Raw genomic sequence first — 21,677 nt, forward strand, 5'->3', positions numbered from 1 at the left:
GGAAAGTCTGATGGGAAATGATTTACGAAGTGTAAAATGTTATTCGATAGTTAGTATTGTTCCACTAGGTAAAAATATTGCTTTACAAATCTTACGACACTCTTTGAAAAGGTTAATGCTAATGTGAAAGAGGAAACGGGTGTGGATTTGGTGAATTTAGATTTTAAGATTTTATAAAACCTTTAACATGGTACCACATGAAAGTCTTTCTTGTACAAATTATTTCTGTGTGTGTTGGAGGAAATATATTGTATCACTAGGTAGAAAACTGGTTAGATGGTAGAAAGCATAGGTGTAATAAATTAATTCAGTAAAACTGGGTTAATGTCACAAGCTCGGTGGTGGGTCTTTTTCTCTTTTGATTTACATCAATGGCATAGCTACTAGACGACCCTGTTAAAATGGCATTAATTGTGACATTCTTTAAATTCTGACGACCACACACACATACAAATTAAATTAAACAGTATCGCATTTGGATAACGTGTGTCTGTACCTATAATTATTTTTCAGCAATATTATCCATGGATAATTTGAGTGAAATAAGATATACATTCCTTCTTTCTGTTGTACTAGTTATTTTAGATCGTGCAGTTAATGTGTTGAACTGCATATTGGTAGGTGCAAAGTTACACTTATAACTCGACCAAACAATACGCTCCTTATTTTCAGTTGTGATCACGTTATAAGAGTACCAGTTTGTTAGATATATATCACTGTGTCGTTTTACGTTTAATTTGAAAATGTTATTTAATTTACATTGTGTGAACGTTAAAGTAAGCAATAGTTATGACAAGTTTGATTAAGTAATGGTTTATTAGTCATTTGTCGTGTAGTTCAATTGTTGTGAACTGAGATCAGGTTACTCAAATAATATTCTGAATTATTCTCATTAATGTAATCGATTATTGATGAACCATATATTATCTGGTTGAGTGTAAAAGGTTCTAGGCCTCTTTTGGCCTATTGATAAGTATGTGTACAAAATGTGATAAGAAGTTAGTAAAAAACAGATAGATATTGATGGTGAGTTCAGCCAGAAAGTGTGTATAGTGGTGACTTTTAAAATGTAATAACCGCAGGTTCTATTGTAATAACTACTATTTTAAAACAAATGGACCGTGCGTTGTATATTTATTATTAAACATTTATGACCAACAAGTCACAGTCATCTGTCATAAAACTCCTGTCCACATATTTATCCGCATACACATCTCACTTGCTCTTAGGAGACTCTGGTAGCTTTGGCGATCCTTGTTTTGTTGTTGCTAGAAAAAATGTGAGACCAAAACTATAACTTAACGTAGCAATTTTGTTTCAGATAACAGTCAAGTACTAATTCAGAGCGTCTTCTCACGCATTTTTCACGCGCAATATTTACATGGATTAGACTTTGACTTCATGGCTTTTAACATAAAAATAAAATATATAATACATCAGAATATATCTCACAGAAACAAATAAACTAACAAAGAAAAAGACTGGATGGTATAAAACACAGTTTCTAGTTGTCTGTCAAGAAGTTCAGGTAATTTGGTAAAAACCACTGGAAAGTATATCTCACATAGTCACCAAGCGGGGTAATAGTCGAACGAATATTTCACATATAAACACAACAAAACAGAACCAATTCAGTAGAGTCACCACGTGGGGTAATAGTGGAAGGAATATTTCACATATAAACACAACAAAACAGAACCTATTCATTAGAGTCACCACGTGGGGTAATAGTCGAAGGAATATTTCACATGTAAACACAACAATACACAACCTATTCGGTAGTCATGAGGGGGATAATAGTTAAAGCAGTATTACACATAAACACGTACAATAAAAGAGGAAACACTGGTCATTGAAGATAATCTTGTAGTTTAAGGATAAATCCCTCTTTAATCTCCTTTCTTCAACTCACAGTACAGCTTTTCTTTTGATAGTAGTTATCAAACACTGTTCGTAGTCAAGTGTAGATTACACAAAGTGAAACATGACGTCATAACTGAAACTTGTCCAAATTTGAAACATTGTGATACAATTAGATGCAATTTCAAAGTATATTTGTATGAACTATAATTATATTTATGACAATTATAATTGGTATTTATTAGGTTAGGTTAGATTCATTGTTGTTTAATTAGACAAACTTGGTATCAATAAGCTTCATGAGGTCATGTTTAGTTTTGTTTCATTTCGTTCTGGCTTTGTAATTTGTTACTTGGTGTAAAAACGTCTGTTAAAAATTGTAAAATAATAGGTTATCCTTTTCCTTCAGAAAAATATATTATTCTAGTGGCCTTGCCTTTTTCCACAAATCTTTATTTCTGACTTCGTTATGGCAGCACTGATCCAAGGTCAGCATGTCATTGTATGATGATGAAACATAAGTGCTTGAACGAGTTTTCTTTAAGAAGCTATTTTGTGTTTGTGAAAATACTTTTGTTTGAAGTGCAAAAGATATACGATATAATTAATGATTAGTTGTCACCCTTATAATGGATATGTGGCTCAATATCAGTAATAAATCTTATACTAGTAAAAATCTTTCTAGGTTTAGGCCTAATAATAATTCATCAGCGTTATAGTCGCGTGCAAGCATTTCAATACAGGATTATGCATGGAGTACTGAAACAAGAAAGAAATGAAAGTATGGTGAAAGTTTTGTTCAATATGGTTTCACATGAACAGGTAATGAAGATGGACCTTATGGGTTGTGTGTTGAATATGGAACAGTATTGAGTAACAGTAGTTTGCATCCAGCTAAGTTAAAACGGCATCTAGAAACCAAACACTTCCAATTAAAAAATCCAACTTCCTAGTATTTCAAAAGAAAGTGTTTGCAATTAAATACAAGTAAAGCTACATTTCGTTCGTTTGTCCATTAGGACAACAGAGTTTCTCTTATTGCTTCATGTCTTGTTAATTACCGTATTGAAAAGCAAATGAAACTCATACAATTGCTAAAGATTCGATAAAACCATGTGCAAAAGATTTGGTAGAGTGCACGATTGATGAGAAATTTCTTAAAAATATTAACTCTGTGCCCCTTTCTGACAACTCGATTTCTCGAAAAATCAAAGATATGTCAGCAAATTACTTAACGGAGTTAATAAGGCGAGTAAAAGCGAGACCAACTTTATCGCTTCAGATGGATGAATCAACAGATGTCGCAGGTTATGCGATGCTGATTGTGTTTGTTCGCTATATTCATGAAGCTAATTTTGAAAAAGACATGCTAATTGCAAACTTTTGCCTACTCAAACAACAGGCGAAGAAATATTTAAACTGATCGATATATTTATGGAAGAACATGATATTCAATGGCAGCTTTGATCAAGTATTTGCAAAAATGGGGCTGCAGCTATGATTGAAAAATTTTCATGCACAGTGGCACACATAAAAAAAGAAAAACGCTGACATCCAGAGTATCCACTGCTGTCTTCATAGTCATGTACTTGCAACGAAACGAATGCCAGAAGACTTGAAAGAGGTATTGGAGATGTCCTAAAAATAGTTAATTTTATAAAATGAAGACCGTTCAATGTGAGGATTTTCAGTTTAGTCTTTAAGGATATGGGAAGTTTGTATAAAAATTTGCTGTTTCATACTGAAGTCCGATGGCTTTGTCGGAGCAAAGTGCTTGCTCTGTTTTACGAATTGCGTGAGGAGATAGATTTCTTTTTATCTGAATGTCATTTTGAACTTGCATACAAATTAAGAGACAAATGCTGGGTGCAGAAAGTGGCTTACCTTTAGGATGAATTTGCCTGTCTAAATGAAATGAATGTTACAATGCATGGTACCAGGGTAACGTACTTCAAAGTTCAGAGTAAAATGAAAGTGCTTCAACGTTAGCTAAACTTTGGGGTGAATGTATACTTACGGAAGAACTTGATTGCTTCGAAAATCTCAGTTTGTTTTTTAATTATGAATGAAAGTTCTTTAAGTGAAGATACAAAAGTTTCAGTCTTGCAGCACGTATCTGATTTGTGTACAACTGTTGAGGAGTACTTTCCCTCTAATTTAAAAAAAGATATTGTGAATTCAAAATCCCTTTGTTGACTCTGCAAATACCAATTATTGTCTTTGAAAGAGAAAAAAAAACAGCTTTTAGAAATTTCAACTGCGTGTATATGTTTTTTTCTTATAGCAAAGCCATATCGGGCTATCTGCTGAGCCCACCGAGGGGAATCGAACCCCTGATTTTAGCGTTGTAAATTCATAGACTTACCGCTGTACTAGCGGGGGACGAAATTTCAACTCATTACACCCTAAACTCAAAATTTCAGCAGAAAGAAATTACACAATTTTGGATTCAAATGGCCATGGAATACATTGAAATAAGTGACAGAGCTTTGAAAATTTTAACGCATTTTTCAACAACATATCTTTGAGAGCAAACATTTTCACTGTATACAGCTACAAAAACCAAATTTAGAAACAGGCTAAATACTGAAGATGATCTGCGCTTACAGGTAACAGCCATAACTCCAAATATTGAACTACTTTGTGAACAAAATCGAGCCAGTCGGAGCCACTTATAAATAAATAAATACACTGTACTTTTACTGATATAAAATTTGCAAGCAAATATTTTTGACCAAGTAAGTAGAAGTAAAATATTTTCTTTAAATAGTGATATTTTTAATAAATTTATATTCTAAAAGCTAGTGATCGATTGTTTCTATTTTTAGTGTATCTTTTTTTATTAATGCTCCGAAATGTTTTTTTTTTTTTCTGATGTGAAACTCCGCAGGCCTAAACGTTTGGGAATCCCTGTCCTAAGACGTAAGTAAATATATATATATATATATATATATATATATAGCTTCTGGTACAAGCAATAACATATACAGCATACAAAATTATTACGAAAGTTTTGTTTTACAAATACTTCAAAAGTATAGTTTGATTTAGATGAAATTTGTACATATTAACTGTCATATTATCATACTGTGCATTTCTCATCATATTCCACTAACAAATAAGAAAGTTATAAGAGCTTCCTAAGATGTTATGAATTCCACAGTGCCATATTATTAAGCAAGCCCCTGACAAATGAGTCTACATAACAAAAATATATCTCTGATATAGGAAAATATCTGTATATCACATATAGAAATAATAGAAAAGAGCTTCTGGTATCCTCACTGTTACGCCAAATATACTCGCTCTTTCAGCCGTGGGGGCATTATAATGTGAAGGTCAATCCCACTGTTCGTTGATCAAATAGTAGTCCAAGAGTTGGCGGTAGGTGGTGATGACTAGGTGCCTTCCCTCTAGCTTTACACTGCTAAATTATGGACGGATATCGTAGATAGCCCTCGAGTAGCGAAATTCTAAAAAACAAACTAAAGACCAAAAGTTTGTGGTATAGACAAAAACATATGTAAGCAGCCTTTTAACGCTGAACTAGATGTATATATTATAACCATAAATGTTTAAGCCATAAACATATATATATGTATGTATATAGACACACACACACATAATAGTCTCTGGTATACAGAAGTTTATTCATATTACCCTCTAGTGGTATAGGGAAGAACACAGATACATATATATATATATATACTAGCCAGTGATGAATGTGTGTGTGTTTTAACATTCATCCCTCAGCATATGTTAACTGCAATTCGCCCGACAGTATACATGGTTTGTATCAAATACAACAGCCCTGAAACAGGACACACTTTTAAGTTCATATGAATTTTTCGTTTAATAAGTTAAATGGGTCAGTTATTACCTTCTACAAAGCGTAATATTGAATTATCATCTAATGAAGTGATTACAGATTAAATAAAAGATGAAAGAGGCACGTTACCTTGTATTGTGTTTTCATACGATTAACAGTTTTCGTTCCTCAACAGCTAGTACTGAATAACAAAGAGTCATACCTGAGTAATAACAAACGGTCATTTTAATTTAAGTAATAACAAAGTCACCTTCTAATATTAGTAATAACAAAGTCACCTTCCAATATTAGTAACACCAAATTTTCGTGTCTTAATATAAGTAATAACAAACTGTCATCTCCTAATGTTAAGGTTTGTGAAATATAGTTATGATTTTGTTTTGCTTTTTTATTTCTGTCACTGCGAGTGCTCCACATTGAATAATACGATTGTGCTACTTTATATTACAGCTCACGTACTACCACGTGGTAACATGTACATCTTTCGCGCCTTCACTTATATCCTCAATGGAAACTTCCATGCTTATCAGTAGCAACCAATGAGAAACTCGATCGTTACTCCACTAGCGATCCCAGACAGCAAAATGGGAACTGTCGTTAAACACAAAGTAAATGAAAACCTCAAAGTTGAATAACGTGCCGGTGAGAAAGACTTACCAAGTTTAGATGAGTAGACACTCTGAAGACACGTTTTGTTTTGCTCGTTGTAGACAACTTATATTTAACAATTGACAAAATCGGAGAGACTTCACTCATTTTTTTTTTTTTTTTATGTGTACAGTTACTTTGTTTTAGTAAATATAACTGTCTTTCAAAATTTTATCACGTGCTTTATATTGATCGCTGGACATCAGTCGTTTCGCTCCTGTACAAGTCATAATACTGAACTCGATTTTCAGCACTTTCACAAAACATTTGAGTTTATTCTCAAAAGAACTAAGAAGTGTTGATACCAGTTTGTTCCATTATTAATTGTATAAGAACTAAGAAGTGTTTACACCAGTTTCTTTCGTTATTAGTTGAATAAGAACTAAGAAGTATTTATACCAGTTTGTTTCATTATTAGTTGTATAAGAACTAAGAAGTATTTATACCAGTTTCTTTCGTTATTGGTTGTATAAGAACTAAGAAGTGTTTATACCAGTTTGTTTCATTATTAGCAGTATAAAACAAGAAGTGTTTATACCAGTTTGTTTCAATGTTAGCAGTATAAAAACAAGGAGTGTTTATACCAGTTTGTTTCAATGTTAGCAGTATGAAAACAAGAAGTGTTTATACCAGTTTGTTTCATTATTAGCAGTATCATAGACTTCGGAATTAAGTTATTTTTGAAGAGTAACATTAAACAGGTGAGTGACTTTTAAGTATTTTGTTTTAACATGTTTTTATATTTTAAATCATAAGTAAACGATTCTCTCTTATCTAATTATTAAAACGTTGGTACTAAATAATTTAACATTTTTTTTTCTTTAAAACAAGACGTTTAATAACCATTATTCCACCTTAGAATATTTTAAGTGTCTTGAAATCGATAAATTAGAATATAACTGAAACATCCATGCACCATAGTTAATTTTAAAATGTTTCTTGATGTAATAATTTTAAATACTTAACCAGGGGGCTGCTTTTTTTAAAATAAAAACGCTTAAATAATATCTTCTCATCACAACACTATTTTGAATCTGAAATAAAAATAAAGTAAAAAATAGTAACTGTGATCTATTTCAATACGTAAATTTTGTATCAGTTTTGATATTTGGAAGTTTTGGAACGTTACTTTGTTAGAGTTGAGAATGTACTTGTTTTTTTGTTGGAATTGTACGTTAGACCATATATCTAGAGTTTGTGTTATACCTGAGATGATATAGCTAGAGTTACATTGTGATTCTTTCCACAAGATATACCTCATTTTCCCTGTCTATACAGCTTGCTCTTTCAAATGCTTACTTTTATTGATTTATATAAATGTTTTAGATCGCACTAGTATCTATAGCGTAGATTAGATCATGAACAACTATTTAATAATTAGCACCCTTTATGGTTGTTTATTTCACAGTGAACGAGTTTTGTTTTCATATTTATTTATTTGCCTTATGAGCAAGGAATAGATATCCTAAGGAAACTGTCATAGTATATGCAATTTCAAACTGTGACTTACAATTTTAAATTGTTTATAGTCCGAAACATACCAAAATATTCTTAAATACTGTTTTTTACGTGACCATCCTCGAATAAAAAATAATTATTTTTAGTTGTTTGATAATACGTTTTTTTTTTATTTATATGTTTATCACCTCTTCTGATTCGTTAGTCGGCCCGACATAGCCAGATGGTTAAGGCACTCGACTCGTAATCTGAGGGTCGCGAGTTCGAATCCCGGTCGACACCAAACATGCTCGCCCTTTCAGCTACGGATACGTTATAATGTGACGGTCAATCCCACTATTCATTGTTAAAAGAGTAGCCCAAGAGATGGCGGTGGGTGGTGATGACTAGTTGCTTTCCCTCTAGCCTTACACTGCTAAATTAGAAACGGCTAGCACAGATAGCCCTCGAGTAGCTTTAGGCGAAATTCAAAACAAACAAACAAGAAATTTCAAAATACAATTTTTCAATGATTCATAGAAATAAACTTCTATATTAGAAACTCATAACTTTAAACGTACTATCACGCAAGATGAAGTATTACGTTATCAAACTAAATAATAACACGTATGTTTGAAACTTTATTATATAAAACATTAATTCATTAAATATATATACGTATACAATTTATATAGATCTGTCTAACTATGTTATTTTGTTACTTTGATCTGCATGTTATGACGACATGTGTACTGATATTGGTCTTTTTGTTTTTCATAGTTCTGCACCGTCGAAGCTCTGATAACAGGAATTGTGGACGAATGGGCGTCTGTATTGAGACCACGAAGGAAATTATTTACTATAGGAATGGTTATCGTATTGTACCAGTTAGGTTTATCAATGGTCACTGAGGTATGTTCCATAATATTAAAAATCAATAAACGAGTAAAACGAAAAACCACAGTTGTCACAGTGTGGCTGTTATAGTAAGAATTTGGTAATAACAATTGTAAAAGCATGGTTGTTATTATGAGAAGTTAACATAAGTTTCAGGGACAATAAAGGATATATTGGTCCATCTCAGCTGTGCCACCCTGTAAGCCAAACTAATACTATTAAAAACAATTAGTCATCACATGTCATTCATATATGTATCAAGTTTCTTTAAAACTCACTCAAATTTATTAACATATCTTCATATGCACTGGAAAATAAAGTTCTCATCTTTTATATTTCCTAAATCTATATTTGTGTCACCAAGTTCTATAATTCTCACTATTAAGTATGAAAAATGTTGATGCATCAACATTATAAATCCTTTTACAATCTTAAATATTTGAATCAGATCGCCTCTAACTCTTGAGAGACAAACGTTTAAGGATCTTAATCTCTCCTCAAATGACAACCCCTCCATCCCAGGCACCATTTTAGTTACCCTCTTCTGAATCATTTCCAACAATTCCATGGCTTTCCTAGGGTAAGGAGCTGAAGACTGAACACAATACTAATGCAGTCTAACCAGTGACCTACACAATGAAATTATAACATATTTATACTTGTATTCAATATTTTTGTAGATACAAATTAAAATCCTATTTGCCCTACCAATATTAGCAACAGCACGCTGCTTGGATTGCTTAAAAGACTGAGCAGCCATTACAACAAGATCATTTTCTTTCATGACATTGTTAAAATTATTCCCATCCAAATTATTCTTATAATTCAAATTATTATCACCCACATACAATATTTTGCATTTATCATAAGTAAAACCCATCTGCCATTTATTCACCCAACTCATTATGTGAGCTAACTATTTTTATAAAGTAGCAGCATCCTCTTCACAGCCAGCAACACCCAGGACCTTGGTGTCATCTGCAAGCATAAATAATTTATTGACTTTCTTCATCAATGTTATTTACGTAAGTCAAAAAGAGTAAAGGTACTAAGACTGATCCCTGAGGTACACCTCTTGCAACATTAATCTAGTTCAACTGAACTTCATTTATATAAAACCTCTGCTTTTGAATCCAGCCACTGTTCTATACAGTTACTTAACTTAACCTAAGCTCGTGCAGAGATAAGTTTCTTTACAAACCTTTTATGTGGCACTTTGTTTGTTTAAAATTAAGCACAAAGCTACACAACGGGCTACCTGTGCTCTGCCCACCACAGGCATTGAAACCCAATTTATAGTGGTGTGAGACAAGAGACACACTGCTTTGCCACTGTGGGGCATGGCACTTTGTAAAATGCTTTTTGAAAATCCATATATATCACACCTACACCCTTACCCTTATCTACATGTGCAGTAATATTTTTAAAAGATGCAAAAAGGATTTGTAAGGCAATATTTTTCCTTAGTGAAACTATGTTGCTATCCAATAAAATTATAAACTTGTTAAATGACTTTGCAAAGTATCTTTTATCGGACATTCCAAATTTTTTCTCACAAATGAGGTAAGACTGACAGGCCTTTAATTACTTGGACAACTTCTATTACCTCTCTTGAGGATAGGAGTCAGATTAACCAATTTCCAATCACTTGGTACTTGTACATTATTCAAGGGCTTAAAATCTTGTTGCAAGTGATCACATGACCTTGTTTAAAACCCTTGGTGAAGTATTATCTATTACAGGAGCCTTAGCATTCTTTAAATATCCCATTTTTTTAACCAGCTCAGAATTAAGGCAGCCATCTTCTTTGATCTCGTTTCCATTTATCAACTGTTCAAGATGTTAAATACAGCTTAAGTCTTCATTAGTAAAAACTGAAGCAAAATCAGAATCTAATAATCTAGGCATTTCATGATCATCAGATACGAGCCTTCCTTCATCATTTCTCATGGGTCTTATCTCCATAATGTTTACCCATAATGTACTTTAAAAAGTTCTCACTGTTTATTTTTATGTTAAGCCAAATTTTTGTTATAGACATTTTTTTGGATATTATAATTTCTTTTTTGACCAACTTTCTTGATTTTCTATAATCTTTCACAATACCAGTCAATTTAAATTTCTTTAGTGTGTGGTACTTTTCTTTGATTCTATCTCTTATTCCCTTTGTGAACCAACCTGTTTTTTTTACTTCCAGATCCCATTTTGTTTCTGTAAGGAATATGTTTATCTTGAATCTTTAAAAAATTATCTTTAAACATTTTCCACAACTGATTAGTGCCTTAAAATAACTCAGCTGTCCAATTCAGAACACATCTCTTTTAAATTTGCTTTTTTTAAAATTTGGAATCAAAATATCATTATTTCCAATTTCCAAATGCAGCTAAATATCAACTATAATACAGAAATGATCACTTGTACCTAGGTGCTTCCTAGTTTACACCCTCTTAACCATTTCTATATTAGAATTTAACAATAAATCTAAGATAGCATTATTTACAGTAGATTCCTTGACCACTTGTTGAGAAATCCATCTTGAAAAGTTTTCAGAAAGCTTTCTCCCTCATGGTTCGAGGGATTTTGATTTCCCAATCATTATGTCTGCACTTAAATTACCCTTAATTATGATTTCATTAACAACTGAGATCTTCATCTTATTACAAAGTTTCTTCCTGATTTCATCAGTTCCATCTGGTGATTTGTAACAACAGGGATAAAAGCTTTATCCCTTGCTATCCACTAACAGAAACTCAATCTCCTTGCTATTATCCTTAATATTCTCAACTTCAACAGTATGTAACTCACACTTCACATATACAGCCACTCCTTCCCCTTTCTTTAATACTCTGTCCCTATTAAATATCCTATAATCATGTATTCATTTACATTTAACCATGTTTCAATTATTCTAAATCTTTTATTTTTACCAGTGCCCTAAAGTCTTATATTTCTTATACTTCTAGCATTACTATAATAACAATTAAGCCTACTCTTGTAACTTGTAATGATTTCCAATGTTAAATTTTCCTGTACATCTTAGTTTTGTTTTATTTAGTTTATTTTTACCCTTTATTAAATAGTCCTAGTTTAAAACTTCCCTTTCAGCTGAGTTAATAGCTTATAGACGCGTATTAAAATGCTAATTCGATTTGTCAATTGATACCGCCAAAATTAATTTGAGAAATTCTCAACTTCCTCGTACATGAAGAGAGTTTGCGAGAGTGAGGCAAATAAGACGTATTCTTTCTACGTGAGAAAAGGTAAAAAACTTTGAATAGATAGGCTTACCGAACCAACACAGTTGAAGAATATATATCGCGTTAGAAGTGCGTTAGGCCACAGAGACCAAATACTACAGGCGGGGACCACCGGAGGAATCAGAAAAATACCACAGACAGCGAACTAGACACAGAAGACCAAGAAGGTTTTATCACCGTTACCACACAAAGTCTAGCCATGGCAGACAAAAATGTTACCGGGAACGAAAAGCAGAAATCAAGTAAGTCAAGTGACGTTGGTGGCAAATTAAAATATAATTCCCCATTGCTAGTATTATGTAGTTTAGCAAAAAAGGAATTAAGCTAGTATTATGTAGTTTAGCAAAAAGGAATTAAGTACAGAAAAAACTGATGAAAAACAGTTTGAAAAGACGTAAAGTAAAAGAAAATAATTAAAATAACAAATTCAACGGAAAATTCCGAAAACGAAGAAGAAGTAGTTGTTGCTGCTAATACTGAGGTAGAGTAGCTTCCCCTGCAAATAAAGCGAGTAATATAGTATCCAACAAAACTAAAGAAACAGAAATTGAAACAAACACCGTGGATGTTGGTAATACCACTGAAAGCAGTCATAATAATATTCAGAAAAATACCACAGACAGCGAACTAGACACAGAAGACCAAGAAGGTTTTATCACTGTTACATCCAAAAGAAAAAAAAAACATTACAGAAACAACAAAAAACAAGTAATAATATGACACAAAAAACAAAACCACCACAATTCGCAATCATAATAGAAGGTATTCCAGGTCAGTACAATCAAACCCTGCTTGCGACAGAGGTTAAACGCTGCAAGCCGAACGTTACCATAGTTAACTTTAAGCGTCTGCCCAGAGGCGGTGTCCTTGTTCAAGGGCATGACGCAGCTGACCTTAACAGATTAGTGAAGGAGTGGCCAGCAGATGCCTTTAAACCCGGAAATATCAAAATCCACCTTCCAGGAAGTAAGCCGCAGCCTAAAGCCATTGTGGTAAGAGGGGTTCACCAGACCATTAACTTAGAATCAGTCACACAAGCTTTAGATGAACAAGGCATTCCACACAATAAAATAGAACGTATAATTTCAAAGAAAACACAGGCACCCACGAATCTCATACGCATCGATACTGACGACAGTTACAACGTACAAAAATTAATAAATAATGGAATAACGCTTTGGTATCAAAAATACCAAGTAGAGCAACTAAAAACTCCGGCAATTGTTGTAACACAATGCTACAATTGCCAAAGATATGGACATGTCTCAGCAGCCTGCTTAGCAACACCGAGGTGCTGCGGATGTGGCGGGGAACACCATATCAACCAATGCAAAAAAGATAAGGAAACGCCTAAATGTTGTAACTGTGGTCAAACCCACACAGCAAATTATAAAGGATGTGAAAAATACAAACAAATAAAGCAACGTATTTATCAGATAAGAACACCAACAGAACAGAATCAACCTAATACAAACAGTTTACCTAAAACAGACATATCAAAAGAATTCAATAAAACAACAAAAACCACGTACGCAGAAATGCTAAAAGGAAAAGAACCCCATAAACAGCAAGAACAGAACACTAATACACAGGACAAGAACACTTCAACACAAACACAAAAACCAGAAGAAAACAACACCACAATACAAGAAACGAATATTAACATCAGACAAAACAAGCCTGTTCACAACAATATTCAAAAACATAATAACAGAATTCGTAACAGAATACGTTAAACCAAACCAGACAACTAACTGTTTTGAACTACTGATCAATATCTCCAAAAAACACATCACACCTCACATACCCTACATTATATCAACACTAACTGGATACATGCTCACAGCACAATGTTCACAGTAGTGTACATCAACATCCAAGGTGTAATAGCTTCCAAGAAACATGAGATCGAAGACTTAATGGAAGAAATTAACCCCCATATTATAATAATAAGCGAAACTCTAATATACAACAATTTAAAATACCAAATTATTCAACCATAAGAAAAGACAGAACAAACAGAAATGATGAAAACAGAGGCATTATGCTGCTCTACAAAGTGGAGCTTTCAGTAGTAGAAATTAAATTTAGCAGTAGCAATGAACATGTTACTGTGGACATTTTGCAAAGTAATAAAACTAAAGTAACCGTAGCAGGAACTTACTGCTCACCTAACAAACAAATAGATATAACATTACTTAGCAACATCTTTTCCCACAACCAAAACTCCATAGTTATGGGGGACTTAAATAGTAAAAATGTTACTTTTGGATGCCGAAGTTCTAATTCCAATGGTAGAAATCTAATAAAATTCATAGACGATAATAACATAGATTTATTAAATGATACCACCCCTACACACACATCGTATGCCACTAACACCAGTGACATACTAGATCTGTGTATGTGTACATATAACCTAAGCCAGAAATTAATAAAATTTCAAGTGGGAAAAGATGTTGACAGTGATCACCTCCCAATATATTGTGTCTTCGATCTCGCCCCCCATAAAAATATAACATATAGGAAAGAAAAATATAATTACAGAAAAGCAGATTGGCAATACTATAAACAGGAATTAGATAACCTGTCACCTAATAAAGTTATAAAAGAAGTTAAAACACATGTCGAAATGAATAACTACTGTCAAACAATTACGGATTGACTTTAGAAAGCAGCCAAGTTAACAATACCAAAACAACACCATAAAACAACAAACAACACATGTAAACCCACCACAGAAATAATCAACCTAATCAAAAAACGAAGACAATTGAGAAGACAGTACATGATTACAAGAAACAGAGAAACCAAAACGCAAATAAACAACATTAGAAATCACATCAGAACACAAATAAAACAACAAAAACAAAATAAGTGGGACAATTACTGCAATAAACTAAACGATAAAACTGACCCGAAAAATTCTGGTCACATCTTAAAAGACTCACAAATAAAAACACAAACATAAAGAAATAACCTCCACTTGAACATAATAATACTATAGCACACACAAATAAAGAAATAACCGAAGCTTTCAAAGATCAACTCCAAAATACATTTAAAACTCACACAGATCCAGATATGAATACAAATTTCTACAATAAAGTCACTAATCACACAGCAAACAATAAACATCAATTTGAACCAATATTTCCAGTAAACATAACTGATACAAATACAAGTTCCGATACAGATTATGCAAGCACATTACTAACACATGAAATATCTCTTCAAGAATTACTAGAAGCAATAAAAAACACAAAAAACAAAGCACCAGGTGAAGACGAAATACAAGCTATCCTCCTAAAAAAGGGCACTCCGAAATTGTTTGACCACCTAAATTCACTTTTTAACTTATCACTATCCTCAGGATACATCCCAGTTTCTTGGAAGCTTGCAAATATATTAATGTTCCATAAGGAAGGAAAGCCAGCGAATAAACCTAACAGCTACCGACCAATCAGCCTGACCAGCTGTGTAGGCAAAATTATTGAAAGAATAATCAGCAATAGACTCTCCACATTCTTGGAGATAACATTAAAATTACCAAAAGAACAAAATGGATTCAGGAAATTTAAACAAACGACAGACCACCTTATCCGATTAACCGAAACAATAATAGATAGCTTCAATAAAAAGAATGTACAGTCGCTTGCTTCCTTGATATCGAGGAAACATTCGACACTGTTTGGCACGATGGTCTAAGGTTCCGAATGAATGAAATGGAACTACCGCGAGGAATTATTCGCTGGTTATCTAACTTTTTGGAAAATAGAAAATGTAGAGTAAATGTTGAAAGAACTTTTCTGAATACTTTACTCCACAAGCTGGTGTCCCTCAGGGAGGGTGGTTAGCCCTATACTATTTATCATGTATGTAAACAATATGCCACTGAAGGATCCAAATCATGGATTCTCTTCACAGTTCGCAGATGATGTGGCAATCTGGAAAAGTGCCGCAACACCCACGATAGCAGCTACGAACATACAACCACAATTAAATAGAATAAGTGAATACTGTCAAAAATATAGAATTAAAATAAACACAGCAAAAACACAGCTCCTAGTTTTTACGAAATCGATAAAACACAAAAAACAACAGCCAGAACTATATATGAATGGCACTCTACTCCAGATTTCCCCATCGGTAAAATTTTTAGGTCTGATCTATGATTCAAAACTAACTTGGATCAATCATGTGAACGAAATTAAAAATAAAGTCTGGCGAAGAACTAACTATGCAAGGAGTCTAACTGGTAAAAACAGTGGAGCATCTACAGATAACATTCTAAATATCTATAAAACATATATTAGACCTGTAATAGATTATGCAGCTCCAGCATGGATAACTGTAAGCAATAAAATAATTAAAACCAAACTACAAACAATCCAAAACACACTCTTCACAACTGCATACAGAGTTCCAAGAACACTATCATCTCAATTCATTCACAAATACTCGAACATACCAACCATACCAGATAGACCCCTATATATTACAATTATGTACTTTAATAAGAATTGGATGAAAAACGAATTACTATGCGAACTAGACAAGTACCTCATACATGATGAAGCTAGTCCTAAATATCTCTCTCCAGTTAACTTATATTTCAAATATAAAAATAAATAAAATAAAAACTTTAATATATATATATATATATATAAACTTTAAATATATATGTTTATAGTTTATTTATTTATGTATTTAAAAAAAATGCCACCAGCAAACTTGACATACTGTTAATAGAATTAAAAAAAAACTGCATACGAGCCAAAATACATGGACATTGCCCTGAAAAGGACCAAATACAATAAATATCAATCAGCCAAGAATATAAGTACAGGAAGGAGGAAGAGGTCAAAGAGAACCTGATCCTCCAGGGTATGAACTTACCCAAACATCGACGACATTTATTTTCGTACATGAAAAGCACGTACGCCACTTGTTTTCAAAATATTTATTTTTCGGAACAAGTTAAACGTACGTACATCAAATTCTTACATTATAGGGATATTATAAACACTACACACATACAAATATATATATGTATAGTTATCTTCCTGTTGTCAAAAGTCCACTTGGGCCTATTCAGTTACTTTAAAATTTCAGTTGACAAAACGAAGTTTCTTCTGTTACTATCTAAATATACTTCACTTATTTTATCATTGATTTGGACCCAGGATGGCCAAGCGTGTTAAGGCGTGCGACTCGTAATCTGAGTGTCGCAGGTTCGCATCCGTGTCGCGCCAAACATACTCGCCTTTCAGCCGTCGGGGCGTTATAATGTGATGGTCAATCCCACTATTCGTTGTTAAAGAGTTGGCGGTGGGTGGTGATGATTAGCTGCCTTCCCTCTAGTCTTACACTGCTAAATTAGGGACGGCTAGCACAGATAGCCCTCGAGTAGCTTTGTGCGAAATTTAAAAAAACAAACAAACAATTATCATTGACTTACCACGGTTGTATTCTACGTGTTTAAACGTTTCTACTGTCGCTTCTTTCTTCGTATTTCCCAAGAATCGTTTGTTTAGATGTCAGAGTCTACTGATACTAATTCATTCACTTTAGAACTCTCTTTTCTGAAATAAACTATTATTTTTATCTTTCTTCTGCTATTATCTTTCCTCTAACACATTAATAGTTAGGCCTATAGCAACCGTTCGGCCTTTCCCTCTTACAACAGATAACTTCTCTCTCTCCTCTTGTCTGTCTACTGTTCTCGCTTATCTCACACTATTTGTATATTTATTCCCAAATCGTCTGTTCATTATATTCTCTGCATCAATGATTTATAAACACAACACCCAATATACTTCTCTTTTAAATCTCTTATAAAGTAATTAAAAGTAAACAACTAAACAATCATAAAACATTCTTTCGAAAACTAAACAAAATTACTATTATCGAAACTAGACAGTCTTTTATATGATGGCAATAAAATGAACTAGGATACGAATGTGAATACTTGACAACAGCAATGTTTAACCAAGCAAGTGTCAAGTACCAATATATTAATTTTAATTAGTAAAATACCCAATATCAAGACAATAACAGTTTCTTTGTTGTGGTCAAGGTATATGTTCATGAATTTACTGATGACAGAACTGTCCAATAATATTTCAGTTATTCATAACCTGAATTTGTTTGATTTTTATTTTAGTTTTATTGTTAAAACTAATTACCTTTATTGTTTTCTTTTGTTTCTTATTTTGGGGTCTTATATTCATTTCAGTTGATGAATTATTTTTACAGTAAGTAAGATTTGTTTTCAAAACATACATAAAATCAAATCTTATTTACTGTAAAAATGACGTAATAAATAAAACTTACCATAAGCACAACTCCCAATACTATTATATTTATTCAGTAACGTTCCACTTCTAATATATCTGTTTATTTCTGTGGCTTTACCATGGTGTTATCTTGTATCTAGAATATGGAAACTGTAACTTTTAATAATATATATTTAATCAAAACGAAACTGTTAAGTAATAATTCTGACTGGATTTCTTTAAACTGATCGTATTATTCACTAAAATAATCATTTTACTTTTCAGGGGGGCATGTACATATTTCAACTGATGGATTATTATTCTGCCAGTGGAATGACTCTAGTGTTCACTGTTTTCTTTCAAACTATAGTTATTACATGGGTTTATGGTAAGTTTCAAATGGCATGTCCTTCATTGGTAAAATAGACCATTGTTTTATACACCACTTCCAACTTCTAATACATCTGTTTATTTCTATGGTGTAAGATTTTTATGTTAAATGTGGTGATGTGTTATACGTACGTTGATCCTGGGAGGATCTGTTGTACACAAGCTAGCCCTAAAAGATGGCATTTGCGAGTTAACTCAATAACGTACTGTTATACTATATGCAAGTTATCCCTAAAATGGGCTGTATTATTCTCAGGTTAACTCCAGAAGATGGTGTTTTATTGTTTTCTTTGGAGGTGTTAATTAATTACTCATTACCTTTAATCCGTGTATTATTGTACTCAATAGCCAATACTTTTGACAATTTAATTTCTTTTCATTTATTGCGGGATTTTCAAATGTTTTCATTGTAAGCCAGTATTATTAATTAAAAATTGGACATTTAATTTGTAGATTTGTTTGTCTTTTGAATTCAGGTTTTATGTCAAGTGTTTTTTCACATGAAAATTCTAGTTTGTAAACCAAAAAATTTATAAAACTGGTAAATTATTACAGGTGTTAAAAAGTTTTCTAGCAACATTGAAGAGATGACAGGACATCGGCCCAACTGGTACTTCCTTGCCACCTGGGTCTTTGTCTCTCCAGCCGTTTGTTTAGTAAGTTTAATGCTGTGTTTTAAAGAAAGAATATTCAACGGATTAATTAAATAAATAATTGAGTGTAATGGAGGACATGGATCTGTACATAGGTTCTCTGTAAGTCATGAAGTGACCTTCGAACTTGCAGCACGTGAGAATATATGTTAACTGTAAGAACAGATCATTTATCCTACTTACTCAGTTACGTTTCTCACAGTATCAAAATAATATAAATAAATATCTTATCTTTAGTACCTAATATATATACAAATGATGTTCAATTTTATTTCAGTTTCTTTCAGAGAATGTTATTTCTAATTCTAAATACATATTCCCTTTAGGAAATATTCCTGTTTTCAGTTATGAGTCTGGTGTATGCAGAGACTTACGTTTATCCTTGGTGGGGAGAACTCTTAGGCTGGGAGATAGCCTTGGCTTCCATGGTGTGGATTCCGTCCTATGCTGTTTATTTCATGCTAGTCACACCAGGTTCTCTGAAGGACGTGAGTAGCTTTTAGTCTTTATCAAAAGTAAAATTTTAAAGATTATTGACAAGTTATTCAGACTGAAACCTATTGAAACTCAACACTAGGTTATTGTTACCTTTGTAGTAGATTTTCAATACTTGTATTGACTAGTGAGACAGTCTTAAAATTGGCAAACAAGATATTAGTAAAGTACTTCAGTTTTTTACAAATAATATTATGTATGTTATTCTTTCCATATATGATATATACGATGATAAATGAAGTTAACAATCAGATTTGAAATTTATACCTCAACTGTTGGTTCTGTTTTTATTTCAGCGACTGATAGCTGGCATAACTCCGAAACTTCAACCTTCTCAGAAATTAACCAAGACACTTGTTCAAGATTTCGAGCTTCCCAGAAGTAAAAACAATAAACTGTCAGACTCAGGAGATTATAAGTCGACAGCCCAAGACGTACTTCATATTTAACTGTTAAAAAGTCTATGTGATCATATTACAAGCACTAGATCTTCCTTTAGTACATGATCATATTACTAACACTAGATTCTCCTTTAGTACGTCATCATATTACTAACACTAGGTTTTGCTTTAGTACATGATCATATTACTAGCATAAACCAAAACTGTTTTTATTGTGCACTTAATATTGGTGACAATGAAATCAGAAAAGCAAGTTTTATATTATATTATAGAGGAAACGAGACTCTAATACACTCACACCGCGTAAAGATGAACTAGATTATAATTATGATAGTTATGATACAATACCTTTGGCCATAGGTGTATTAAACCTTACTCAAGCTGCATCCAATTGTTTATATTCAGTTTTTGTTTCTAGTTTACCATAAACAACAACAGATGTAACGTATATCATTTTACCCTTTTTTCTAGCACATTTGTAAATATTATGTCGTTATGATTGATAGTTAGTTTACTAGTAAAACCAACAATTAAAGTAGGTAAAATAAAAGTGAATTATTTGTAACTCCCTTCAAAATGTCGTAAAGAATTTATTCGTTATATTAATTTCACACTTGATTGTATATTTTATACAAATGGTTCTGTACTTTGAGTTTAATTAAGACGTTAGGTGATAATTAGAAAAGAAAATATTGAAATATTGGAAATAACACGATTTGTTTTGCATAAATATGTCTATTATCAACACACACTTGTAATTTAGTGTTCAGTGAACATTTTTTTTACATGTTCAAACCTTATAAATAGTATGTAAATACAATTTTTTACCTTTGTTATATTAGTAATTACTGAACATTTCACGTTTATGAAAATCTTTGATAAATTTAATAATTTTCTGATATTGCAATTTACCCTTACACGGACAATAAATAAATAGTTTATTTACGTTTAAAAGCCGAGATGTGTAACAAAAGATCTTATGTTTTATTTACGTTTAAAAGCCAAGATGTGTAATAAAAGATGTTATGTTTTATTTATAATTCAAGAATGTAGTTCCCTAACATAAAATATGAAAGTACTAACCTCATATTTCTGAGCATACTTCTATGCATATTAATAAACAATGGAATGATTTATTTCTAAATTAATATTTGTAGCTACTGTGTGTTTGTGTATTTCATCCTCTGTATATGTAATGCAAAGACTACCATGTAGATTCCATATACAGATAGAATTGGCGGTGAGTGATTTGACTTCGTACACGTGCGGGTAATAATCACAATAAATTTAATTTTACGATGAGTCATTAATGTAGATTTCTGGTCCAGTGTCCTCCGAAGGTTCTACGGTAAGTCTACAAACTTATGGAGCTAAAATTCGGGTTTTGATTTCCCACGGTGAACACAGTCTGATTTTCCTCTATCACAAACAGAAATCAGTTCCTGTACTAAAAACTACCAGTAGTATAGTAGAACAATACTGTATTAAAACATAGATTGTCGAGTGAACCAAGGAAGCCTTCAGAGTAAATA

General features: G+C 32.6%; 1 protein-coding gene and 1 long non-coding RNA gene across 7 annotated transcripts; one reads left to right on the plus strand and one right to left on the minus strand.

The window, feature by feature from the left end:
- Window positions 1–1,179: 1,179 nt before the first annotated feature.
- Window positions 1,180–12,097, minus strand: LOC143243400 (uncharacterized). 2 transcript variants are annotated; one of them, XR_013024469.1, is made up of 4 exons: window positions 11,960–12,097; window positions 5,819–5,891; window positions 5,146–5,345; window positions 1,180–1,268 (listed from the first exon to the last, which is right to left on the minus strand). It is a non-coding gene; the product is annotated as an uncharacterized LOC143243400 (long non-coding RNA). The 2 variants fall into 2 exon arrangements; XR_013024468.1 differs by lacking the exon at window positions 5,146–5,345 and having other exon boundaries at window positions 1,184–1,268.
- Window positions 3,556–21,301, plus strand: LOC143243392 (sodium- and chloride-dependent GABA transporter 2-like). 5 transcript variants are annotated; one of them, XM_076487255.1, is made up of 9 exons: window positions 3,556–4,469; window positions 4,751–4,782; window positions 6,140–6,331; window positions 6,987–7,038; window positions 8,555–8,686; window positions 18,492–18,594; window positions 19,152–19,252; window positions 19,576–19,737; window positions 20,041–21,301. In XM_076487255.1, exons 5-9 carry the CDS (start codon window positions 8,642–8,644, stop codon window positions 20,191–20,193), a joined length of 564 nt encoding a protein of 187 aa, XP_076343370.1. In that variant the 5' UTR covers window positions 3,556–4,469; window positions 4,751–4,782; window positions 6,140–6,331; window positions 6,987–7,038; window positions 8,555–8,641; the 3' UTR covers window positions 20,194–21,301. The 5 variants fall into 5 exon arrangements, with proteins under 5 accessions (XP_076343370.1, XP_076343371.1, XP_076343372.1 ...); XM_076487256.1 differs by having other exon boundaries at window positions 6,990–7,038; XM_076487257.1 differs by lacking the exons at window positions 3,556–4,469; window positions 4,751–4,782; window positions 6,140–6,331 and adding an exon at window positions 6,342–6,644.
- The last annotated feature ends 376 nt before the right edge of the window (window positions 21,302–21,677 follow it).

Source organism: Tachypleus tridentatus, unplaced genomic scaffold (assembly GCF_004210375.1).
Source record: "Tachypleus tridentatus isolate NWPU-2018 unplaced genomic scaffold, ASM421037v1 Hic_cluster_2, whole genome shotgun sequence".
NCBI lineage: Eukaryota > Metazoa > Arthropoda > Merostomata > Xiphosura > Limulidae > Tachypleus > Tachypleus tridentatus.

Excerpts from the sequence above, each read along its gene's own strand:
- LOC143243392 (XM_076487255.1), top strand. The coding sequence starts at position 8,642 with ATGGTTATCGTATTGTACCAGTTAGGTTTATCAATGGTCACTGAG. Across the intron at positions 19,253-19,575 it reads TCTCTCCAGCCGTTTGTTTA|GAAATATTCCTGTTTTCAGT; the intron begins GTAAGTTTAATG and ends TATTCCCTTTAG. Across the intron at positions 19,738-20,040 it reads CACCAGGTTCTCTGAAGGAC|CGACTGATAGCTGGCATAAC; the intron begins GTGAGTAGCTTT and ends TTTTTATTTCAG.